General features: G+C 35.7%; 1 protein-coding gene across 1 annotated transcript in view; it reads right to left on the bottom strand.

Moving 5' to 3' along the window:
* Window positions 1-19,037, bottom strand: part of Atg2 (Autophagy-related 2) — a gene marked incomplete at its 3' end in the record, with an annotated part of 359,806 nt that extends 340,769 nt beyond the window's left edge. The window contains exons 1-2 of the mRNA XM_064682913.1: window positions 18,816-19,037; window positions 3,063-3,384 (exon numbers count right to left, since the gene is read on the bottom strand). Coding sequence (XP_064538983.1) covers window positions 3,063-3,384; window positions 18,816-18,980 — 487 coding nt within the window. The remainder of the gene's footprint in view (window positions 1-3,062; window positions 3,385-18,815) is intronic.
* Window positions 19,038-19,299: the final 262 nt, after the last annotated feature.

The following is a 19,299-nucleotide window of genomic DNA, read 5'->3' as shown; positions in this document are numbered from 1 at the left end:
ACTCTTTTTATTAAAATGGTCACGAAGGTTTCAACCGCTCGGAAACGACTGAAATAGTTTATTTGATTAAAAATCGTTGTTAAATCACTAAAAATCGCAAAATCGGCAATCGAAAATCGACAACACGCAAATGTCTGTAGTGTGGTGGCAATCGCAGGCTGAGCACATTTGAAGTGAGAGAGTTGCAAAATACTCACTCTCCTATGGCCACAATTTGATAAACATAATGCATAATTTACACATGTATTACAGAATTGATATAAAGATAATATTGATTGCTTTATCAATTACCTGATCTTAAATTATCGACTTACTTTAGAAAAACAGCAATATAAATAATATAAACATAAGTGGTTTATATATTACAATTTTTAAATGACGCGCTTATTTAAGTTGATAGTGCTGCAAAATGTATATATTATGGATTTATCACTTGAGGCGAGAAAATAAACATATGTACTTAGGTATGTGCATGTTATGCCTAGACCTAGAACGTATGTATATTTACGTAAATTTATAAATGTGTTCTCTTAGGTTTAGTAAACATGTATGTATATATGAGAAGGAATTGATTAAACTAATTGATTAACTAACTGATGTCTAGCATAAATACGCATTGAATTTGTAAATGTAAATTTATTCACACAGTTGACCTTATTGTGCTATAGAATCTTTGTTTATTCTCAAAAAGTCAATTGCATTAAAATTGTGGCTTATATTGGTGGGCAATACAAATTGGTTTATTTGCTTGAATCATAGCTACATGTGCTGGTAGCGAGGAGGTGGCGATAGCTATAAATTGAGAGATATTTGATATATATATATATATATATAAATTTATGTCAAGTTTGGTGATTTAGCTCTTATAACTTACGAGATTTGTTATAAAAACATGATTTCGATATCGATCGATTACTTGAAAACGGGGCAAGTTATCGATTATCGAAAACAAACTCGTACTGCGCGGGCACTAAGAGGACCTATGTTCCAAATTTCAAGAAGCTAGGTCTTATAGGTTCTGAGATCCTTGCGCTCATACATACGGAACGACAGTTCTTGACAGATGGACATGGCTAGATCGACTCGGCTATTGATGCTGATCAAGAATATATATACTTTATGGGGTCGGAGATGCCTCCTTCTGCCTGTTACATACACAAATACATTATACCCCTCTTACCCTTTTTTAATGGGTTCAGTGTATAAAAATTACAGAAATCATTGTCTCTGTCTGTTAAATATGCCATTTTAGCGATTTTTGAGAAAGTATAGTAAACAAGGAAAAGTTTAACCATATGATGTCCTGTTTGAAGAGAACCCTTTAGAAAGATTAAGTTTAATCAGGTTACAAATGACAAATACATGAAGGCATTGGCAGCTAAAAACAAGTTTTTTGAAAAAATTGTCTTAAATTGAATTTCGCCTACTTCTTTATGTTATGGATATTCATGAGGATTTATTGTCATGGGAAAACCAGGCAAATCTTAAATATAAAACAGTCTATTATGAGCAAATCAGACCTTTCTATACATAGTTAAGCCTTGACTACAGGATGAGCAAATCAGACCATTCTATACATAGTTTAGCCATGACTACAGGAAGCATCTTCCTTTGGAAGACTGCGAGAATGCTTTTAACAGACTTTTTAGCAGTCGAACCCATAAATCTAACTGAAATGGGGCTTAAAGCGCGTCTGAGTCGAAGGCAAAGTAACATTGACAAGCTTCGAAAGCGACAGGAAATAATTTCTACGTGGATGACCTGATATCCAGACACTCACCTACAGTTTCTTTTTGTGCACGTGTTGCATAAAGAGTTAATCACTGTCCTTAAACCATTCATTGAAATACAGAAGGATACCAAAACAATAGTGCTCATTTGATGTTCTCTCGATGAGGTTTTTAAGTACTCGACAGACATATTATCATCAGTTTCTCCTCTGTATTACCCGAATAATAATGCTTTTAATAATGGAAATTAGGGGTCATAGGTCGCATTGAATGATCAAACTCTCTCTTACTTTTAAACCGACTACAAATTATAACAAAATCTTTCAAAAAGTTAAAGTCAATAGAAAATCATCAATTATCAAAATGGGTATTGCGTATATGCTAGAATAAAACAGAAAGAACCACACCTGTAATTTGGTGGCAAAATCAAAAAATCTAAAACCGGTGCCACGGCGTTGGGTGCCAAAAATAGACACATTTATCTTTATATTCTAAACCAATTTAAATGGGGAAAACGGGTTTAATGGTTTTGCGATTAAAGGAAAAAGAAAGTATCTGCGACCCCATTAAGAATGTATATTCTTGAACAGGATGACAAGCTGCGTCTTTCCATCAATGCCTACCAGTCTGTATGAGCTACAGTTCTAAAATTAAAAATATATATTCTCCATACAAGAATATTCCGTGTCCTTTCCATAATAAAAATAACTTTCCATTTTTTTAAATTTTGGATAAAAGCAACAGCCTTTCATATCCATGTATACACACATTTCAGTGTCATATATATTCTCGCTATTGACCTATTACCGCCGATACGATTGAAAAATTGAAGCACAGCCGGTGCCGAAAGTGCGTATAAACCAAGGTGTGTGCATGTATGTTTTTGTATTTGCGTATTTAAAGAAAGAAACTAGAATGGTTGTAATGGTAGCTCAGCGATTCAGGATTCGGTGTATCTTCTAATCGTCGACTCCCGAATAGAATACTTTTACTTTAAAACTTTGCATACTATGCCTATACGCAGTGGTTCGGCGCTGTGTGGATTACTTTCGGTATAAGCTGATTTTAGCCAAGTGAAGTAACTTGAGGTGAAAATTTAGCAGTGAATGTTGATTTGCAATAGATTTGTTTATACCAAAACTGGTTCACTTGTGAACACCTTGCGAACATAGCTTATTATATATTTTATTGAATTTAATCCTCAGCTATTACTGGCATGAATTGAAAATTAAGTATTTACTGCGCTTACTTTCTATTACTGGCATGAATTGAAAATTAAGTATTAACTGCGCTTAAAACTATCTTAAGATATTGAGATAAACTATTACTCACCGTTATCAATGGTCTCCGCAAACTTTTCCAAGCCAATCAAGGTATTGTTGTGGTTTAAAAATGGTACGTCATCATCAATTTGCTTCATGCATTCTTCCGCCATTTGCATTGAACTACTAACGGAAGACCACATGGATTCTAACATAGTTGTTCCACTTTGACAACGCGTGACTGGTCTCAAAGTTATTGTCAAGTTAGAAATATTAAGGGAGCTATCGTTTGTCATAAGAGCATTCCACGGTACCATTGCCGTTAAACATCCAATATGCCCGGAAATTACTTCAAAAGCCCAGCCCTGGTCTTCAAACAAATCATTGAGAGCCTAAATTATAAACATTTTCAAAAAGGACTTAAATTAAAATATTTTGTTAAAAAATATTTGTAGTTAACTAGAATTATAAGATTATAAAAAAAATTTAAAAAAAAATGTTTCCTCGATAGGTTTTGAACTCGTAGCAGACCACATTACTTGCTGCCGCCTCTAGTCAACAGCCAAACTAATTAAAATAGCAGCACATGCACACGGCACACAACAATACAATCGAAATTGCAATGCTGTTGATGGAATTCAATAAAGACGCACGTACATGTATACAGAAATTCTGGCGCCTTGAGCAAGCTGCCGCTGACACGTGAGCTGCCAATATATATATAACCACACGTTTTCTTTAATAGCATCTCTGCTTCTTAACCGATCTTTGTGTACTATATCTAGGTCTATTTGTACTATAAAATATTTGTTTATTCTTAAAAACTCAATTGCATTAAAATTGTGGCTTATATTGGTGGGCAATACAAGTGGTTTATTTACTTGATTTATAGCTTAGCGCTGGTAGCGGGGAGGTGGCGATAGCTATAAAATGAAAGATACTTTATATATATACTATTTTAAAAGCTATATTATGAGATTGGTGATCTCTCTCTTATAACGTACGAGATTTGATCAAAAAAAGAGTTTCGATATCGATTTTAATCGATTGCTTGGAAACAGGGCAAGCTATCGTATATCGTGCGGGCACTAGGAGGACCGACAGGTAATATTTCAATTATTGGTGTGGTTTTTGAATAGAGGCGGCGGAAAGTACCGCGGACAGTTACGAGTTCGAACTTACCGAGGAAAATGTTTTTTTTTTTTGGCTGGTGTGGCTGTTGAGTAGAGTCGGCAGCAAGTAATGCTGTCAGTTACGAGTTCGATCCCTGCCAAGGGAACTTTTTTTAAATTTATCTTTATTACTACTAAAGCAAACGAGCGCGTAGCGCGAGCTGCATTTGGTGTTGGAAGAAGAGGGTTCAAGATATCCTCTAATCGGGAGCTCCCGACTAGAACCTGTTACTTGTTAAAATTAATGTACCTATGTATGGAAATCAAATTAAGAATAAAAGTATCACATAGATTTTGTAACCTATCTTCCCAATTGTTTAAAATAAAAATGTAATTAAATAACACAACTATTTCATAAAAAAATTGCTGATTCTGGTCTCAAACTCTGTTTTGCGGAAACCCAGCGGATATGACGTCCTTTCTAAATATCGAAAAAACCTTAAGACTATAAAAAATATGGCGTTCTCAAAAACTACAGCACAACTATTTTGTTTACCGGTAAAGCAAAACAAATCATTTTTTAAAAGTTCACTTTTAATGTAAATAATGAACTCAGGTCGGAGTGCATTAGGTATTACCACTAACCATACAATGCATAGACTTGTCAAACAGCGGAATAATCGGATACCGATAAATCGTCAACGACTGAACCGCATGGGTGTCCGCGACCATTTTAGTGTGCCCAAACACAGTAAGACTGCTGAGATTGGCAGCCTAACGCCAGCCTCGAAAGCCATACGTTCAGTATGAAGCCGCATCTCGCTCAGCACACAACGTTGCTGCGCCTGATGCTGTTTCGTAATATATGTATGTTAGTATTAAATCTTTTCAGCCCAAATACATACATATGTGTATATGCGTTTGCAGAGTGTGCCTCGCTCACACTTAATGCTTTGCGCACTTGTGTGCATCTCCTTCTCCCTGCATAGCTTCTCAAAAACCCCGAGATCTACAAGCATACAAATGTTTGTATGGATGTGCGCACAAGTAGATCGCGGCGTTTGTCGCCGATATATTTTGTCGTTTGTCGCTGATATATTTATATTTATTAAAAACTTAAATGACCTAAATAATATATATATTTATATATTATATTTTAATTTTTTGTTTACTGTGGGGACCAATTTTGCTTAAAATTAAAAAAAAAACTATGTCGTATTTCTGCAAGGGTAATTCTTCGTCGGCTTGTCGAATAATTTAAGAAAAGACAAAAAATTGAAAATATTCAATTTTTTCGACTTGCTACTTGTTTAAGCAGTTGGGTGACAGTATTAAAGTGTTTAGCCTGTTCATGTGCAAATCTCCTATTTTCCATGATTGTTGTAAGGGTAAGGGTACCTGAACGCTGGCATGTGTGCATAATAACTTTTTGGGCTTGCCAAGCACACACACTTACACACTTTTCTATATGGATGGAAGCATTTATGCGTTTGTGTGCGTGTTGGTTGCCTGCCTGCCTCTACCCGACGCAAATTTGGCCAAATTTGAAGTTTTTGGCATTTCTGAATTTCGAGCTTTACACACAGACACACACACACACACAAAAATGTGTGCGAATGAGCCGATCAAGGGTTTGTCGTGAGACAGAGATATTTTCATCAATGGGTGCGTAAATTTGGGCGACGGTGGGCCTGCGGCCGCGTAAGGCACAAATGTGGGAACAAATGGACAAATGGATGCATACGCATGCTGGACATTCTGATCGTTTATTGCCTGCCATAACACCCTTTAACCCAAAATGTTTACAATGTCGAAAAATACATTAAAAGATCACTTGCATTTTTTCCATATCACAGTGCAAACGAGCGGCAAGTGCGGTTCACCTGTTTTCGTTGCCTGTTCCCACATTTGTGTCTTATATGCTTTATGGGTTCGGAGATGCTTCCTTTTGCCTGTTACATATATTTGCACAAATACATTATACCCTTTTTACCCATTTTCAATGGGTTCAAAACTAGATAAAAAGTATGTGGTCATTTTTATCATCGGATGTCATGTTTCCAGATGCCAAGTTATGCAAAGCAGAAGCAAGGATTGTCTCTTCTGTTGTCGACTGATTTCTGTTAGCACAATATACTTGAATAGTATACGCCGAATACAATGAGCATATATTGTAATGTAGGGATTATTATATATGGATTAAACAAGAGGCTTTAGTCGGCAGTTCCTGACTAGGAGATACCCTGAACCCTCTTCTACCAGCACCAAATGCAACTTGCGCTACGAGCTCGTTTGCTTTAGCAGTAAAAAAAAAATTATAGTACCGACCGAACTAGTTGCTACTGCCATTACTCGACGGCCATACCTACTCATTTTAAATTTAAAAAATCAACAATCGAATTAAAATATGGGCACACAAACACAGCACAGCACAATACAATCAATAATTCAATAAATTTACATGTATACAGAAATTCTTATATTCTAGATGCCGCTTGTAAATACACATCAGCACACGTTTTCTTTAAAAACTTTTTTTTTTCTTAACCGATCTTGACGACATTTTCGGCAGTAGATCTTATTTTGCAATAGACAATTGCTTGCTGCGGGAGGTGGCGATAGCTATAAAAATAAAGACATTTGATCTGTATATACTATTCTAGAAATGTAAAATTTAGTATTCTACCTCTTAAAACCTTAGTGGCTTGCTCAAAACCAGGATTCCGATATTCCGACAAGTTATCAATTCTCGGAAACAACCTATTACTGCAGGGACACTAGGGACCTTCGCTCAAATGAATGAATATACAGTATAATTTGCTAAGCTGCCTCGATACTTAGCTGTATCGGTAAGATAGCTGCCTGAAATATCTTTTCGCTTTTTTAAGTGCATCTAACTTAACAGCCTTTTGCACTTAAGCGCCATCTATCGGCAGTCATTTTTTGACAATTTCTATGAATATCATGTTAACTGCGCCATCTATGATTAGATGTCTTGATTTGTTTTTCTTATGTATACAATAAACTGTATTGAAATTATTGTAAATTAAATGTAATTTAAACACATAAAGTTAATAAAAATTATCAAATGAATTTATTAAACTTAGTACTGTTAAATAGAATTCAGTACAACACAAGGGTATAACCAAAGACAATATAAACACTAAGAATTTAAGAATATAAATAATTTTTTACAAGGCGCAAATTGTGCAATAACTATGTTAAGAAATTATGACACATAGATTTATTTCATTTTTGTTTTTGAACAGTGTATGCTCGAGAGAAGTTCTTGTTCAGCCAATGGCGAGCATGCACCTATGTTTGTATTTGTGAATTATGCATGCATAACTATATCAAAATATGTATATGTATATGTGTTCTTATTCACTGCCTTGGCTTTGGCTGGTGAAGAAATAAATTTTGTTTTCTAGCGCTGATCATGCACGACCTATTCCAAATTTGTATTCATTGTATGAATGAACAGCATGCGTTGTGTACTGAGGTTTTTAAAGTCGATGCAAATATTAATATAATTTCTTTAAATTAACTTATAAATTAAATTATTATTATTTTTAAGAAAAAAAAAGAAAGGAAATTTGAGCGAATATTTTGTGTTTCCAAATATTCATTTTATCAATTTTTTTTTTGTTTAAATTATTTTTTACTCCGCCGGTCGAACTAGCTACCTACGTATTTAATTTACCCTATTTGTGTGTTTTGGCACTCTTTTATTTTTTAATAAAATAAAAATAATAAATAATTAATCATTTAATTTAAAGAAATTATATATTATATATAATTCGGCTCTAATAGAGCCGGCTGTGAGAGCGCAATGATACAGATTTTGTTTTCGTTCTCAAATTTCAAAAAAGCAAGGCGCATACTAGCATTTTGTTGTTATTGTCATCTTAGTGTTTATGTTGTCTTTGGTATAACGGTGGAGAAATTTAAGTTCGCCTATGAAAGGGATATTGCATCCTTTAAAATAAGTGTTCCGCCAGATATATTTACTAACATTTGTTGTAAAGAGTTTTGGCCGGAACACTTAATAGTCAAAGAATATAAGGCCAAGAGAAAAATGGGACTCCGATTTTATTACCATATGTTTCTAGTGGCGCATCAACTTTAGTTGCTGCGTCAAAAAACTGAATTCTTTTTTCGAGCTTGCCTACCAGAATGTTAGAGGTCTTAAATCTAAACTCGCTAACCTGTATTTAGACTCTCTTGCTTTTAATTTTCAAATTATCGCGTTCACTGAGACCTGGCTGAAGCCGGACATCTCAGACTCTTCAATTTTTAATTTGGAGTCACCACTTACAGATGTGATCGAGCTTCCCGTATCGGAGGAGGAGTACTTATAGCTGTCAAGCCTGCTCTTTCGCTCTTTCTATTTGGTACTTTTTCTATCTTTATTTCATGTTCATATTTACCTCCTCTATCTAACTTGTCTACCTATCAAACCCATCTTAATGCTATTAAATCTATCTCCTCCCTACTTTCTGATAGATACCCTTAAGTAGTTCTTGGGGACTTTAATCTCCCAGATGTCGATTGGTCATCGCCATCAGACTCAAACTTTCTGTTGCCGTCCTCGTCAAACGAATTTATTGATGGTCTACATGAAATGTCCTTACGGCAGGTTAATCGTGATCTAATTGTCCCTATAAAGGAATCGGAATAAGCTAAATGTGGCCGTTGTTTTCGAAAGGCTGATTTTCATAAACTGAAAGATTTTATTCTGCAAGCCGACTGGTCCCAAATGTACAATTGTGCATACATTGATGTTGCCATTAAACTTTTTTATGATACCTTGTATTCGTTTTTCGATGTCTGCGTTCCTCTTGATCAATCGATCTTGATCGATATAAAGCCTTCTTCGATTAAGTTTGCAGATGAGAGCGCGAATACTGATCCAGGCATAGCCGATCTGTTCGCAAACTTTTTTCAAACTATCTACTCCTCCTCTAGGTATAATAAAAATCAGCCTTATCCTTATCAGTTACAGAGGTCAAACTGCATCTTAAATCCCATTATTACGGAAAGTTTTATTCTCAGCGACCTTAACACTATCAAGCCGGTTTACTCACCGGGCCCTGATGGTGTTCCCGCTTGTGTGCTCAGGTACTGTGCTGCAGCATTATGTAAACCTGTGTCAAAACTTTTTGAATTGTCCGTAAACACTTCATTTTTTCGAACCATTTGGAAGGAATCATACATTATCCCTCTCCACAAAATAGGACGTAAGTCAGATGTCGAAAACTATAGAGGTATTTCCAAATTATCCTCTATACCTAAAGCTTTCGAGTGAATAATAAAATCTCAACTGCAACATTTATATAGTTCTATCATTTCACCTTCCCAGCATGGGTTCGTGAAGCGCAGATCTACAACCACTAACCTTCTTGAGTTTACTTCGCTTGTAATTGATGGGTTTAAGAAAAGGATGCAGACTGACGTCATCTACACTGATTTCAATAAGGCTTTCGACTCTGTCAACCACTCCTTGCTGCTTCATAAATTATGCCTTCTCGGCTTCCCAGTCAATCTCTTAAACTGGATTTCAGAGTATTTGCGTAACATTACCCAAAAGGTTCTTCGTAGAAATTCGTTTTCTACACGAATTCTAGTGACTTCCGGTGTTCCTCAAGGTAGTCATCTTGGCCCGCTACTCTTTACTCTTTTCATTAATGACCTTCCCTCGATACTGTCTCACTCTCGAGTACTAATGTATGCTGATGATGTGAAGTTATGCCTTGCATATAATGATATGGCATCATGTTATCGCTTACAAGCTGGCATTGATGCGTTTCAGGCTTGGTGTTTAGCCAACCTCTTAAACTTAATTGGTTTCTTACATCCTTGATAGCTTACCGCTTGAGTGTGTTAACAATACTTCTAATCAAGTTAATGATCTAGGTGTCATCCTTGATCATAAACTTAAATTCGACTCTCATGCTAAGACCGTGGTCAATAAGGCCAGAATTGTTTTGGGTTTCATCAAGCGATGGTCGAAGGATTTTGATGATCCCTACACGAAAAAAACCCTTTATATATCTTTGGTTCGACCTATACTTGAGTATATCCTCATGTATCTGGTCACCACAGTACTCTATCCATCAAGACAGAATTGAATCCGTTCAGAAACAATTCTTGTTGTTTGCCCTTCGTGGTTTTAATTGGAATCCTCGTGTGCGGTTACTGTCATACTCCAGCAGACTTCTGATGATTAACATTCCTTCCTTAACTAATCGTAGAACCATGCTGGGTGTAATATTTATCCATAAATTAATTACTAGTGAAATTGACTTCTGTGTTGACTAGCCAATTAAATTTCTCCGTCCCTACTAGACTAACACGTAATTTTACATCCTTATCGCATTCATTTTGCTCAACTAATTAATCCTTGCATGAACCGTTCAGGGTTCTCTGTGATGACTATAACAAGCATTACAGAGTGTTCTGCTCGGAGTCTTCTATTCTAAACTATTTAGCTAGTAGATAGTCTTATTTTTATTTTTTGTAATTGTATTTGTGCATATACTCGTAGTTTGTGTTCGTTTTTTTAATTTTTTACTATGCAACTCGTGTCGTACGTTACACTACTGCGCCCCTCGGTCGGTTGGGCGGGAGGTGGGATGCAGTACATTGCATACACAATATTGGTGGATCTAGAGGACATCTGCTGCTAAGGTGGGAGAAAATTAGGGAAAAGTCTCCAAGATAATAATTAAAATCATATTCGCGTGAGCAAACAAAAGTAGGCAGACATTTTCGCTGGATAGCTTTGAAAATGTCGCTTTGCTATCGTTGTTTGTTTTTTTTTGTAGGAGTAGAGCAGCATAAGTTTGTAGCTTCAGATAGGCTTAACAGATTCTGTACTTGGAGTAAAGAGGTGAAATCTGAGTAAATCTTCAACAAGTAACAAGTGATACCGAATTCGGTTCAAATCGTTTTCGCGAAGGAATCATTTTCAACAAGTGCCTGTTACTAGATAAACCATATAGATTTTGGATATTCCGCACCAGTAGCTTTGAAAATGTCGCTTTGCTATCGTTGTTTGTTTTTTTTTGTAGGAGTAGAGCAGCATAAGTTTGTAGCTTCAGATAGGCTTAACAGATTCTGTACTTGGAGTAAAGAGGTGAAATCTGAGTAAATCTTCAACAAGTAACAAGTGATACCGAATTCGGTTCAAATCGTTTTCGCGAAGGAATCATTTTCAACAAGTGCCTGTTACTAGATAAACCATATAGATTTTGGATATTCCGCACCAGTACAACAGAAACCAATTAGAAGCTCACAATTTTTTTTGACGTACGTATTATTTGCAGTTCAATAAAATTATGATTTAAAATTTTGATATTACATATTTAACTTTAAAAATTCTTATGTGGAAATGGCATTCAATCATACTTTTTTCAAATAATTGTCCATCTTACACTTGCAATATTATAAATATAAACCGTCTAAATTTTATAAAAATGATAGCGAAAAATTGCAACTGTGTGGTTTACTTGAACTGTAAACAAATTTAAAATAACTGCCAATCGAGTAGAATCAGAGTAACCAAATTTTGTTAAATAACATATGCCGAGCATCGTTATTTCGGTGGGCTGAGCTGATGTAAATTCAGTCCTTCGGAAGTCCTTTTTTTTTGTTGTTTTGAGACCGTGGCGTTAATTAGTAAATTGCGAGGCTAAAGGCCTTCAAGTCGTTCGAGTTAGACCCCATCTCCCAACCCAAAATCATAAAATAAAATGGCACGCTTCAGACGCGTGCCATTTGTCATTTGCCATTTGTGTGTAGATCTTGTCACATTTGCATCGGACAGGCATGCAGGCACTAACAGGCACACAAGTGCATAAATGCTTCTATTCATATACAAAATATGCAAGTATGCGTGAATAGCAAGTCCAAAAACTATTAAATGCACACATGATAACGCTTAGGTACCCTTTTCAACAATAACGAGCTAAAATGCAAGAATTTCGCATCGACGTGGCAAACCCTTTCATTATTTAATATTACTCGTACCTTCAAACGGAAAGAAATGCCTCAGACATTTGAGAAGAATTGAATTTCTGCGCATTTTTGCTTGTGCGGTCATATACACACACACACACATTTAAACGATCCCTAAACATAAAGAGAGCATTGAGAGCACTGAGAGTAAGTAGGAGTGAGATAAAAAAAAAAAAAAAAGCGATGCCGATCTATCGCACAAATCATATGGAAGAGAGTAAGCCAAAGCAGTTTCCTGTATTGTAAGCGAATAAAAAGACATTATATGTACTCTTTTTTGGACCAGATGTCAGCGAGGTTTTTGTGCCTACTTTGGTTGTTCTGCATGTCACATCTATATGCTGTTTGGTGCTTCTAGGGTTCCCTAACCCCAGTCATCTGCTGCTCTTTTCATCAATGACCTTACCTAATGACCCTTTCGCCGTGTAGGCCGATTATTATAAATTTTTGTATTTCGCGACTCGGCGTTACACGACTGCGCACGTCGCTCGGTTTTTTTTCCGCTTGCAGACCGCTGGGGTATGAGTGCAGTGTGAGCGGAACTGGCTTAGAACACCTCGGCTATCAGAGCGACTCTCAGTACAAATTACGCGTGCGTTGGAGGTAAGTAATAACTAATTAAGGTCCAGATGAAATTGTGGTTTCTGAATATCCTTCATAAAAAAATTAATTAAATAATCAAATCTGCTACTTTCAAAAACTGTTGAAACAGCAGTTATAGCCGAATCCAGTGATAAAAAGCGCAACCTCAGCGCTACAACATTTCCAAAGCTTACAAATGAGCACCACAAGATAGTTAAATCTGCTGATGATTCTGAGTTGGATTCGGCTCCGTCCACATCAGCTGAGGTAAGATTTTGAAAAAAAAAAAAAAACACTTCAAATCTGTTAACAGATATGTATGCTGACGGCGTAGTTGACAATCGGCTGGGGATCGCAAAGATGTCAAATTCAGCGGGCTTTTCTTCTGTTATTTCTTAATTTCACGCCGCCTGGCAGTTTTCAAATGCCTGGTCATAAAGGGGCATTCAGGGTTTGTTTTCTAGGCAAAGATTCCTTTACTTTCGTACCAGCTTAGATAAGAAAGAGAATACTTGGTGGTCAGGGTGGGTTGCAAAGGATTTAAGCTTGGTCTTTTTCCCGTTGAAGCCGACGTGAAATAACAAGGAAGTGTTCGCAATAAAAAAACTTTTCCAGCAGAAAGTTAGTATTGAATTGGATCACGATTACGTAAAAGGTTGTACGCCGGAGTGCAACCTGGTACGAGTAATGTTCCTGCTCTAATGTTTGACCAGCAATTGGGTAACAGTCTCTGATGAGCTTTTGTCTTTTCTTTGTGCTCTGCAACTTATAAGTATTTGTTTTAAGTTATCAATGACGGGAAAAATGATTGTGGTCCGTATGTGACGTGTTTACAAGGGGGCCGTATATCGGAGCTATTACTTGTTGATCACCCTTATGACAACCGTTTCTTGTATGTTGTTGCCTCTAATTATTACTGTATGGGCTGATCAGTCTATTCTACTTTAAAACAGGCTTATATCTTGACCAGCTTGGTCACTGTTTTCCTGCTCATTATTTTGTTTGCTGTATTTTGACACCACTGATCAGCATTGTTAGACTTATTATCTAACTGTAGGGAATTCATTTGGATGGTCTGCAAAGGACACTGTTTCGTTTTAGACTGAAAATAAACACCCTCTGAAGTTCTCATATTATCCCTAAGCCATAATCTTGTCGTTAGAGCTCGGCATATACTGTAAGAGTTTTCTCGCTTTATGACCTGAACTTGGTTTTACATGTGATATCGATATCTAATAGGTTGACAGTTAATTTATAATTTATATTTCAGAGCCGTTCTTAAGATTCGATCAGCACGTCGGATGGTCCTCTAATTTCATGCTTTTCATGCTTGGCGACGTCCAATTTACGTTTCTTGTGTGCCGAAGAATTCGGACAATCATTTTAAGGCATCAAAGTTCTCGTCGCAAACGACGCATTCTATAATTTTCACATCCTGATACACCTCAACTTCTGAAATCACAACGTGCGTTTGAGATGACCCGTTACTTCGTCAATTTTTTTCCCTAACTCATTTCTTCAGGATTCATCCTTAAAATTATAAATTTAGGGTGGAACAGCTATAGCACTCAATTTTAGGGCCTTTACGATAGAAAAAAATTCGGATGCGTCCATATCTGAATCTACATGCGATTTGACTTTAAGTAACTGAACCTGAGTGTCTATTACCTGTAAGTTGCCAACACTTTTGACTAGAGATAGTAAAACACTATTGTCGCTGTCGTAATATTCCGTGAAGTCGCGGACACAGTCAGACTCGGTAGGTCTGTTAATATTATGACCAGATACTTTTATTTATGTTTTTCACTAACTACCTCGCATGATTTCGTGTGTTTAGTTAGTTTGTTCCATCGCTGAAGTACTTGGACCTCTGCGATGCCCAAAGAGGATCAGCGGCTTCAGTGTTCAGCGAATTTGAAGATTTGATCATTTGTTAGTTGTGTTCTGTAGGAAAACCCTTATGTAGGATATTATAATTTTGTCAGGAAATGTGTAACGCATAGAACAAGACATCTCCAACTCAAAAATTTGTTTTTCTAAATCAGCATAAATAGTTGATATAGCCTTGTCCGTCTCTCGGCGAAGTAGCCTATCAGGTTTGAAACTATACGTTGGAACCGGCCGGATCGGATCACTATATCATATAGCTGCCATAGCAACGAACTGCCGAGAGTAGGTTCTTGTAAGAAACTTTTTGGTTTTAAAGATATCTGGATCTTAGCGTTTATCAGTATTACTATGCTTCTAAAATATATTAAAAATCGGATCAAAATCGGACTGCCAAAGAAAAAATTAGACCAAATTTAAGTTTTTGTACGGGGGCTATAAGTCAACAGCCCTACGAGTATGCAGAAGGATACAATAACACAGCTGCGAGTGTCCAGCAATTATCGTTCAGCGTTCCCATACACCGGCTTGGCCAAAAGACTTGCTTTTATTATTATTTACGGACATCATTTACATCAAAGCATGTTAGTACCTTGTATTATGAACTACACTGGCTTTGACTGCAGAAAAAACAAGTAAGAGGCTGTAGTCTGGAGTTTCCGACTCGGGAATACCCAGAGCCCGCTCCTACCAACACCAAATGCAGCTCGTTTCACGAGCTCGAATCCATTTCAGTAAAAAAAGAACAAAAAAAATAAATAAAACTGGCTATAGATATAAAATGAAAGATACTCTATATATATACTATTCAAAAAGCTACATGGTGGCTCTTATAAATCAAGAGATTTACTCAAAAAACTCGATTTCAATATCGATCAATTCGATTCTGAGATCTTTGCATTCATACATACGGACCTACGGACATAGATCGACTCGGCTATTGATGCTGATTAAGGATGTGTATACTTTATAGGGTCGACGATGCTTCCTTCTGCCTGTTACATACATTTTACCCTACCCAAATATTTTCAATGGGTTCAGGGTATAAAACACTATTTTTTATTACTTTTGCGCCGACGAAGACATCAAAAATAAAATATACTATAACCGTTAACTTCATTAAATTTTTATATATATGTTCTAAAATATTAACTATACTTTACCTGAGTATACAATACCAAAAGCTACATGTAAAAGACTCTCTCAAAAGCCTAAGAGATATGCTCCAAAAATAGGATTTTTATTTTTATCGATTGCCTGAAAACGTGGGAAGTTATTGAAGATTTGACAAACTCGTATTGCGTGTGTACTAGGCGTCTTAAGCTCTTATAGCTTTAGATCGACTCGAATATTAATGCTGACAAAGAACATATATGTATATACTTTATGGGGTTTGAGATGCTTCCTACTCACATTTATATATATTTGCAAAAAAACCATTAGACCAAAAGACGAACTCCGGATAGCAAGGTGATAAAGAATTATTGATCAAAATTAATAAAGGAGAAATGAAAGAAATGAATTCCGGTTCGTACCAAAACTTATGTTTCGGTAAAAGGTTCTATTTTGGTTCTATGAATACCTGTTTTCGGTTGATTATTAGTATCTGGAATTTAATATTGGTATACCAGTACGTATCGGTACATTTCGGTAAAAAATTACAGCGTACTTACCAATCAAATTGCAATTTAACAATCATAGAGTTAATAGAGATAATGCTTAGAAAGGAAAACACAAAGCCAAACATACATGCTCAAGTAATGACTTACTTACTTCCGGTTTGAATTTCTGATTGTAGATAGTTGTCATTAAAAAAAGTATACGTATGTGTTTATGATTATTTTTTCAGATTACATTTACATATCTGTATATCTGCTAAGCCCAAAAAGATTATCCATATCGATATTATAGTATTCGTTTAATAGCTTCTGTCCACTGAACACATTTCTTACACATTTCTGAGAATGTCACATTTTTGCAAAATGTGTAAAATGCGGCCTGTACGTTTTCCCATAGGAAAACCCATTTTACACATTTTTTAAAAATGTCACTGTTTAGGACGACTTATAGCCTTTTTCCACTATGCTTAAAAAATGTTACATTTTCAAATTTCAGATATTGGTGTTCTATTGGCAAGTGTCGGTTTTTGGCAACATGTGAGTGGGAAAAATACCGCTTCTTTAAATAAACAACTGATCGAGTTGCTTCGATTTACCTAAGCGTCGCAAAGTTTTCCTTTCAAAACTCAAAAAACACTACCTCGAATTAGGGGCTCCATTTAATGGACTCTTAGCGGGATTTGGCCATCTTTAAATGTTAAAAACTGTTGGATTATTAAAATTTAAAATTATAATTTAAAGTTACCGCTTGCCTTCGTTGCTATATCAGCAGTTAATAGTAATGATCCTTTCATATTTTTCACAACATTGATAGAAAACTCGATAAATCATCAAATAAAATAATTTTTCTTATGGGAAAACGTAAGGGCCGCATTTTACACATTTTTCGAAAATGTTAAATTTTTAATAATTTGTAAGAAATGTGGACAGTGGAATAAGGCTATTACGTTCAAAATCAATTCTCTAGCTCTAACAGTTTCTGGGAGCGAAGTGTTTGTCATTCGCACAACTTGGCTGTTGACACTGATCAAAATTATATATTCTTCATGCTATCGGAGAAGCTTACTTTGGCAAAACCAATTTGGCCTTTTTACACATTTTCAATGGTATAATAACCAAGATCGAATAGAACCTGTTCACAAGCAATTTCTGATCTAAATCTTCGGATGTCATTTTACTCGGTCGTTAAACAACCCTAGGACAATCTTCAGTGTTGTCTTCCTTAATAAGTTGATTGTTAGCAACATATATTCTTCTTTTCGACTAGGTTGTTTTTAATTCTATTGTACCCTTTAAATTCACATGCAATAGGATCAGGGTGCACGCACGAGCAGCACACGAATCAAATTATTTAATTAACTACATAGTTGTCAAACTCAATTGATTGACACTTTTTTCCAATAGTACTGCTATTTCTGTCGTCTTTTCAAATAAATTAAGCTTTTAAATCTTTCCTATGAACAATATTTTGTATATTTACTTTAGATATTTAATTTTTTTGTCGGCACTGCAACTTAATAACAGCTTATACACTTTTAGATATATTCCTTGTCAATGTTTTAAGTAAGATTCGGAACTATAACCAGATTAGTGCCCTTAGAAAATTCATAACATTACCCTACATAATAAATAATATATGCGGCGTTTTATGTTGGCTTAAATTCGTATTACTCTGATTATATAGTGATATATCAAACGCCACTTCTTGATGACGAAGTTGAATTATTACGTGCTAATTTATGTTTCCTGTATAATTTGCAAATCCATGTCCGTCAGAAATTTTGAAAAGCGCACATATTATTTGGTCTAAGAAGAACAGTGACATCTATGTGTTCAATAGCGCCTTAGCTAGATTATCTTTACCAACTACCTGGCATGAAGTAAAAATTCTTTCGATTCCTAAGGTAATAGTTTTATCAACATTAGAACAATTAATTGAGAACTAAGTGAGTATATCCATCTAATTCAATTCCCTGCTAAGCTGTAAGCTTGGTATTTAAAAATATTAGGAGTTGTGCTATTGCAATGTTAACGTAAAACCGTGCTCTAGTCAGGAAGATCCTTCCTCTACAAAAAACACAAACAGCTACGCCGCCCAGGCAATCGATTTGAAACCAACCTAATCTGCGCGTGCCATATTGTCAACTGATGTTTGGAATAAATGCGCATTTAGTTGAGGAAACTTGGAAATGCATACGTAATTGTATTTATTAATATTTGCATACTCATATACACATCCATACACATAAACACTGACCAGAAACAGATCACACCACGCAATCGCTTGTTAGCCTTTAGCTTAAATAATTTATTTTCCGATTCTGTGTCAATATAGGACTGCCCGACTAGGGGATACCCTGTACCTTCTTCTAGCAAAACCAGATGCTAGAGAGCTGAGAGCATATTTAATATCCAAACATAGGTTTCCCAATTCGACATTTTTATACACAAACACAGAAGTGTCAAGAATGATAATGCGTTTATTTTAATAAACGCACTTACATAGATTCACATCGTGTTTACTTTGTTTTCTTGTAAATGTATACATTCATTAAAATCAATGTTCAAACTCCTCTGATGTAGGTAGTTCTATATACTACTTACCTTAACTTTTAATGAAATATTTTCCACAACAGCTTTTCCGTTATAGAGATCAACTTTTAACTGTTCCAAGTTAAGATTATTTTCAAAAAACTGACCTAAATACCTTTGCAAGAGGTATCTACAGGTCTTTGTTTTTAGACCATCCCAGAGATTAAACCAAGACATCGTAATAACGTGGTTTAATGGTAAAATATATCGTTTGTACTTAGTCTTTTGTTATTGTTTTGCTTTGCGGATACGTTGTTGACATCAGTTTTTCGATAAGAAAAATCGATTACGAAATCTTTGAAAAGATACGAAAAATAGTGTATTCTCATTTGATAAGATGTCTATATTACACCGTATATGACATTTGCATCAAAAATATCGATAGGAATCAAACGTGTTTTGTAAAACATTTCGCGTCCACATCCACTTCCAATTAGCTGTTGTCCCTTTTCTATTGTCAGATAAATCATCGTCAGCTAATCCAGCTTTTCTACTG

Source organism: Drosophila montana, unplaced genomic scaffold (assembly GCF_035044405.1).
Source record: "Drosophila montana isolate Dmon_TW-CO22-7 unplaced genomic scaffold, ASM3504440v1 contig_2556_1, whole genome shotgun sequence".
NCBI lineage: Eukaryota > Metazoa > Arthropoda > Insecta > Diptera > Drosophilidae > Drosophila > Drosophila montana.
The sequence above is the reverse complement of the archived record's forward strand: the minus strand, read 5'-3'. Positions and strand labels throughout refer to the sequence as shown.